Source organism: Chrysochloris asiatica, unplaced genomic scaffold, assembly GCF_000296735.1.
Source record: "Chrysochloris asiatica unplaced genomic scaffold, ChrAsi1.0 scaffold00067, whole genome shotgun sequence".
In the NCBI taxonomy this organism is placed as follows: Eukaryota; Metazoa; Chordata; class Mammalia; order Afrosoricida; family Chrysochloridae; genus Chrysochloris; species Chrysochloris asiatica.
In genome coordinates this window covers 1,067,777-1,074,485 of record NW_006408585.1, presented here as the reverse complement: position 1 = coordinate 1,074,485, position 6,709 = coordinate 1,067,777, and the positions used below count along the sequence as shown (strand labels likewise).

General features: G+C 44.5%; 1 protein-coding gene across 1 annotated transcript in view; it reads left to right on the top strand.

The window, feature by feature from the left end:
* SYNE2 (spectrin repeat containing, nuclear envelope 2) overlaps positions 1-6,709 on the top strand; it is a 366,194-nt gene that overhangs the window by 344,850 nt on the left and 14,635 nt on the right. The window contains exons 100-102 of the mRNA XM_006864568.1: positions 2,254-2,441; positions 2,859-3,009; positions 4,407-4,589. Coding sequence (XP_006864630.1) covers positions 2,254-2,441; positions 2,859-3,009; positions 4,407-4,589 — 522 coding nt within the window. The remainder of the gene's footprint in view (positions 1-2,253; positions 2,442-2,858; positions 3,010-4,406; positions 4,590-6,709) is intronic.

Genomic DNA, 6,709 nt, shown 5'->3' with positions numbered 1-6,709 from the left:
ATACCTACACACACACACACACACACACACACTTTGGTGTTTATTACTATTATTGTAAAGAAGTTAGATATTGTATTACTTTTCTTTTGCTGCTGTAAAAAGTTAACACAAGTTTAGCAGCTAAACCCACACCAATGTACAATGGCTCACTGGTTAAAATCAGGGTGTCAGCAGAGCTGTGTTCCTTTTTCGAGTCTCGGGAGAATCTGTTTCTTTGCCTTTGCCCCCTTACTGAGGCAGCCTGCATTCTTTGATTCATGGCTTCTTTTCTACCACCTTCAGATTCACACACTGGGTATCACTCTTTGTCTTTCTTCTGGAGTGACATCTTATTTCTGAAAATTTGGGATCACATAGCACTAACTTCCACAAAAGTGACTAATAGCATCAATGTCTCTGGATTCTCATTGATTTGTCCCTGAGTGCCCAGTGAGATTGGGAAGAGATTAGCTAAGGAACAACCTTATGCTTTTATATAGATGTTTTCTAGGTAATAAACAAGGCTGTATTTTTATTCTTATAGAATGTATCCTTTTCAAAGCTCAAAGAAGTGGTGTCAGCTTTTGGGTACTTATGTATCCTGACACATGTTCATTCAGTCTTCAGCATCTCTCTCTTGTTTTCATTGAGCTTCTGGTTCCCTGTGGGGTGGCTTAGTGTGGTGTTAGTCACACATCCTTCATTCTGTAACTACCAATAATCTCTCTCCTGTGGGCCAGCTCAGCTTCATTCTAAACCCTTTGAGTCCCCCTCAGTACCACCTCATCCAATGTGCTTGCCACCCAGCCCCGCCATGGAACTAGCCTGGAGCCACCAATGATGGTTGCCCTTTGTACCAGTTCCGCCCTCTCAGCCTGATTTTCTCCTTTTCCCTCTGTACCTTGCTTTTCTTGTTCCTTTTTATTCTCATTCTTGCTGACTGAATTCTCTTCTCTAGTTTCTTGTCTCCCCATCTCCTCTCACTTCCACTCTCCTCCTCAGCCCTCTCCCAGTTTCAGGGCTTTCCTTCACCTACTCAAGAGCAGAAAACCAAAAAACAAGGGCCATTCAAGGGCCAGTTCAGGAATCTTTGGCAAAAGTTTCTTACACTATTGCTTAAATCTTGTTCTTATGTAGATTTGAGTGATTACTTTGTGAAGATTAATCCTCATACAAGCTGATGCCTCACCTGATACTAGTGGTGGAATTTTTATTTGCACAATGTTGTTTTCACTTAAAAAAAAATCTCCAACTTTATTTTGTATTTTGCAAGTTAGTTCATATTAAACATCAGTAGAACATTCTATTTTGCGATGCTTTTGAAGCATATTTGTAAATTTTTTGAAAATGTTTAAAATTTCGATTAAGCAAGATAATGATGTTGGTCTCTTAGAAGTTTCTGTAGAGTTAAGTTCTTGCTACCATTCATTAAGTATATTGATCCCTTTTCTTTATCTTTTAGTCAATGTAAGCTGAATAAATAGAGAAACTATATAGCATCAGTGAAAATGATGACATTCGGGCTTATCAGAGGCTAGACTGCCTCATTGCCTTTCAACCAGGGTCTTCCCACTCAGACCCAGATAAGGCCATGGGCAGGCACATTTTTCAATGTATTTTGTATTTTGCAAGTCTCTCCCTGACTGGAGAGACTGCATTTCTATCACCATCATAGGACATGATTCTAGACACCTAGCCATCCCCAAGTCATAGCCCGAGCTGGACCCCTTAATATGAGCCCCTCAGATGGGCTCATGGGGAAACTGTGGACACCCGGGCAACTGAATGCATGATCTGATGTCTGTGTGTGAAGAAAACAAAAACTCTTAGATTTCAGAGTCCCTTGACCTATAGAAGGTCAAAAGCATCTCTTGCTCAAGTTTAAGTGCTGCTGCAGAGACTCGATGGGTTTACCATAGACAACCTCTCTCTGAAACCAAGTCTGAATTGGAGGACTTGGAGGCCAAGTGTTTGAGGGGCCGTGAGCTCTCAAGGGTCAGTAGTGCTCCCCATCAATGTGTAGAGGGCATAGCTGCCACCCACCTGCCCCCGACATACCCACAGTCAGTGTAACAGAGCCCCACTGTTGCCGGTGTTTAGACTTTGTGTTAGGTGCTGTAGCATAAAAGTTGTACAGAGTGGGGAGGGACTTGGTCTGTGCTGCTAGTTCCAAGGTAAACCGCACCAGTGATTGTACCCCCTGGACTGCAGACCCTCTGATGCCAACTCTGCTACCAGCACCTCACAGTTTGTCTTCCTCCGTTGGAATCATAGGACCTGCAACGAGATATTGAACAACACAGTGCAGGGGTGGAATCGGTGTTTAACATCTGTGATGTTCTCTTGCACGACTCTGATGCCTGTGCAAATGAGACCGAGTGTGACTCAATACAGCAGACCACCAGGAGCCTCGACAGACGCTGGCGGAACATCTGTGCCATGTCAATGGAACGGCGAATGAAGTAAGCACCAAGATGCCCCTATGTGGTGTAAGAGTGCTCTTCTGGCCTCAGTACAAGCAGTTGTGGTCTGTATACATGCTTAGAAAAGGCCTGGATATTGGAGATGTTGGGAGAAGGCTCAGTAGGTATGGACACTGCTCATCAGGGGAATGTCTTGGTGTCTCAGATAAGAGGGGGCTGGCTACTTTCCCTCTGTTTGCCCAGCTGCTGAAGCATGCATGGGCTCTGAGAGGCTCAGAGGTTCAGCACTCCTGGGGAGGAAGGTATACCGACCTGGTTATTTTCTGCAAGGGGGATTGGGGTCTCTCCCCCTAAACAGTGTGAGTGCCAGTGGGGGACAGACATGTGACCTGTCAAGGGACAGAAAGAAGTGTGACAGTATGGGCACTGTATTTAAAGTTGCTGTCCTTCCTTCAGAATTGAAGAGACGTGGCGCCTGTGGCAGAAGTTTCTAGATGATTATTCCCGCTTTGAAGACTGGCTTGAGTCGGCTGAGAGGACGGCGGCCTACCCGAATTCCTCGGAGGTGTTGTACACCATTGCCAAAGAAGAACTGAAGAGATGTGAGGTAAAAACCTTCTCCAACCTAGTGCTCTTGGTAACTCTCTGCAGCGACAGCTCTGGATCTGTAAAAGGCTGCTGCCGAGTGGTCACCTCCCCCCACCGCTGGAGGGCGCTTCAGGGTACACAGCCCGCTGTAACCTACTACGCAGTGAACTTGGGGCAGCCTAGTCTGTTTTTTATTATGGTAATACATATATCACAGAGCATTTGCCCATTCAAAATGTTTGCATGTATGACTGAGTGACACTGATAATGTTCTTCTAGCTGTGGAACCGTCGCCACTGTTCATCTCTAAATGATTCCACCCCCGTTAACAGAAACTCAGTAGCCCCTGAACATTGACTTCCCCTTTTCCGCTGTCCTGCTCCTGGTAACTACCAAGTAGCTTTTGTCTCATACCATCTCTTGTTTCATGTATATGGTGGTGTTTTTGTGCCGTGGAGTCGGTTCCGACTCATAGCGACCCTGTACAGGGTTTCTGAGGCTGTAAATCTTTACGGGAGCAGAAAGCCTCATCTTTCTCCAGTGGAACAGCTGGTAGTTTTGAACTGCTGACCTTGCGGTTAGCAGCTCAATTTGTAACCACTACACTGCCAGAGCTCTTTCATGTATATGTTGTTGTTGTTGTTAAGTACCGTGGAGTCAGTTCCAACTCATAGTGACCCTGCATAGGGTTTCTGAGGCTGGAAATCTTTATGGGAGCAGAAAGCCTCATCTTTCTCCTGCAGAACAGCTGATAGTTTTGAACTGCCGACCTTGAGGTTAGCAGCCCAATTCGTAACCACTATGCTACCAGAGCTCTTTCATGTATATAGGATGTAAGTATTTGCCCTTTTGTGACTTGACATATTTCACTTGGCATGTTTCCACGGTTCATCTATGTTGTAGCTCATGTCTGTATAAGGATTGTATTCCCCTTTATAGAAAGCCTGTTCTCTTAACTCACCTCAGAAGAACTGGTGAAGTAATAAGCTCTCTGTTGCATCTCAGGATTAACCACTGGAATCAGGGTGTTTGGGGCCTGGAGGGGGTGTCTGTATGCTCTTCCTGTTCTGGCAGTTCCCCCCCCATGTATTCTCTGGACCATGCAGAGTATAGTACCTAGCTTTTTTTGTTTGTTTGTAAAATGAATGGGGTAGAAGGGAAGAGTCAAGGGTGGGCACTAATATCAAGAAGTTGATAGGGAGATACATGAAGGATTCAAAGGATTGAGACTCTTATTTGAGATAAAATTGAGACCCATGTACTGGACTCTTATTTTCACCCAACAGCAGATGAGGTGATTTGATTTGCTAAGAGGGAGGGGGAAGGTAGGAGGAGGCTCAAGAAAGCGCCGAAGGTTGGAAATAGGTACTGTGACAGGAGGCAGCTGACTGGGAACCCGTTCATTCTGTGCTGCAGGCATTTCAGCGGCAGATCCATGAGCGGCTCACTCAGCTGGAGCTCATCAACAAGCAGTACCGTCGGCTGGCCCGGGAGAACCGCACGGACACAGCCAGCAAACTGAAGCAGATGGTCCACGAGGGCAACCAGCGCTGGGACAACCTGCAGAAGCGGGTGGCGGCCGTACTGCGGAGACTCAGAGTGAGCGCCTCCCCGTCACCTGGGCTGTGTGTAGTTGCTCAGGGGGATGTGATACATGATACCAAGGCTACACACAATGCTGTGGGTAGAAGATTTCATATCAAGGCCTAAGCTATCTGAAAGTTTTCCAACACAGCCTTCCCTTTTGTTTAAGTCCAGAGCTGCTAGTGTTCTTGCTCCCTAAAGAAGTATTTGCATTTGGGGCTTTTTAGGCAGTCTATTGTCAGGATTTGTTTATCAAAGCAAATCCCTTTGTCAAGTTTCTGTAACCATTGGTGTTGTGCACATTAGCACACAAACTACTCAAAGTGTCTGGGCAGTTGTCTTCTGTAGTCTGGGGAAGGTGCCATAAGAGCCTTCAGAAAGAGTCTTGTCCAGCTCTCCTTTTGTATGCACGGTGATCTTGCACTGTAAGGACCGTGGACAGAGCATATTAACTCCATCTGCATTATAGTGATCAGGACAGTGAATTTCCTCTAAACTGCAGAGCACACTGACTTACTTCAAAGGTCAAGTTTGTTTTCTGAATATAAATATTCACTTTGGCTGTCTTTAATTCTGAAGACATGGTATGTAAACCTTTTGTGAGTACAGGTATAAACTGACAGCATTGGTGTGGGTAGGAATTGCAGGAATTAATTTTAATCCCAGCCTCTGTTCTCAGAACCAAGAACCAAGATAGGAAGATGGGAACCTAGTCTTTGGATTTTTTTTTTTTTTTAAACCCTCTCAGGAAGGACCTGGCTAGCTTTTCTAATAATAGAAAGAACCCCCTTGCATTAATTTCCTATTCTTCTGCTTAACTGTTAGCCACCCAAAACCTTGCCTTGGCACAAAATGCTACATTTGTGTGAGAATCACTGCTCATTTTTGAGGTGGTAACACAAGAGGCTTGGAGGTGACGAATCTTTTCCTTGGGTCTTCTTTCTCTGAGGAAGCAGAATCAGTGGAGGTAGATGTGCCACCAGGCTAAGGTCAATCCTGAGAGCAGTGGTTTTCCATCTTGAAGCTGTTAAGAGTTCTGTCTTGCTAAAACTTCTGTAAAAGCAGGCAGAAGTGCCTGGCATGGACCCCAGAGGAGTTCCTCAAAGGAGAAATTTAAAAACTCTGATTTCTTGAGTACTGTGCCCCCTGTATTTAAAATAAAAACATGATCTAAATAGTCAACATTTACCCTAAAGTGAAGATGAAGTGGGGAAGAGTAACAGGAAACCTAGATTAATTAGGAATGGAAATAATAAGAATGTTGACACAATTGAAAAATGGAACTAGTGTTAGTGAACAGTAGTGTGTCAAGTTGGGTTCTCTAGAGAAGCAAAAGCAGTGAAGCTTATATACATACATATAAAGAGAGATTTATATCAAGGAAATGGCTCCCACAGTTGTAGGCGGTCAGTCCTGTCTGTGGGTTAGATGGCAGCCTGGAAGCTTCTCAGTCATATAGCTGCAGGGCTGATGAACCAAGATTGGCACTTCAGATAGATGGCAGGCAGGCAGGTCTGGCAGGAAAGAAGGGCAGGCTGCCGGTGACTCCCAGGGATAGCAGGCAATAGAGCAAGCCACTGACTCAAGTTAGAAAAACTTAAGGTTGGAGGATGAGCCAGATGCAAGATCCAGTCCCAACAGAGAGCCTGCTGAGAGTCCAGACTATGAAAAGCCAGCTCCATCCCCAAGGAAACCTTCTTTCCATTGTTTGATTGGCTAGTCATAGCAGACCTCAGCATAGAGTTGATTGCATTATATTAGATCTCCCCATGGGGGTTGACACAGAACCTTAATTATCACAAGTATCTGTTGAAATTACTAAAGGGAACCTAACTTGCTATATAAACGTTCACACACATATACCCAAAATGTATATTTATATATATATATATATACACACACACACACATAACATCTGTATATGTTAAATGCCCTTGCATTGGTTCTGACTCATAGCAACTCTCTGTAGGGTTTCTGAAGAGCAGCTGGTGGGTTTGAACTGCCAATCTTATGGTTTGCAGTCCATTGCTTACCCTGCAGTAGCATACATGACTCCATATGTGGATGTGTGGATGGGTGTATGTATCTGTGTGTATATATATGTATATATGTGTACATGTGTATATATATATTTT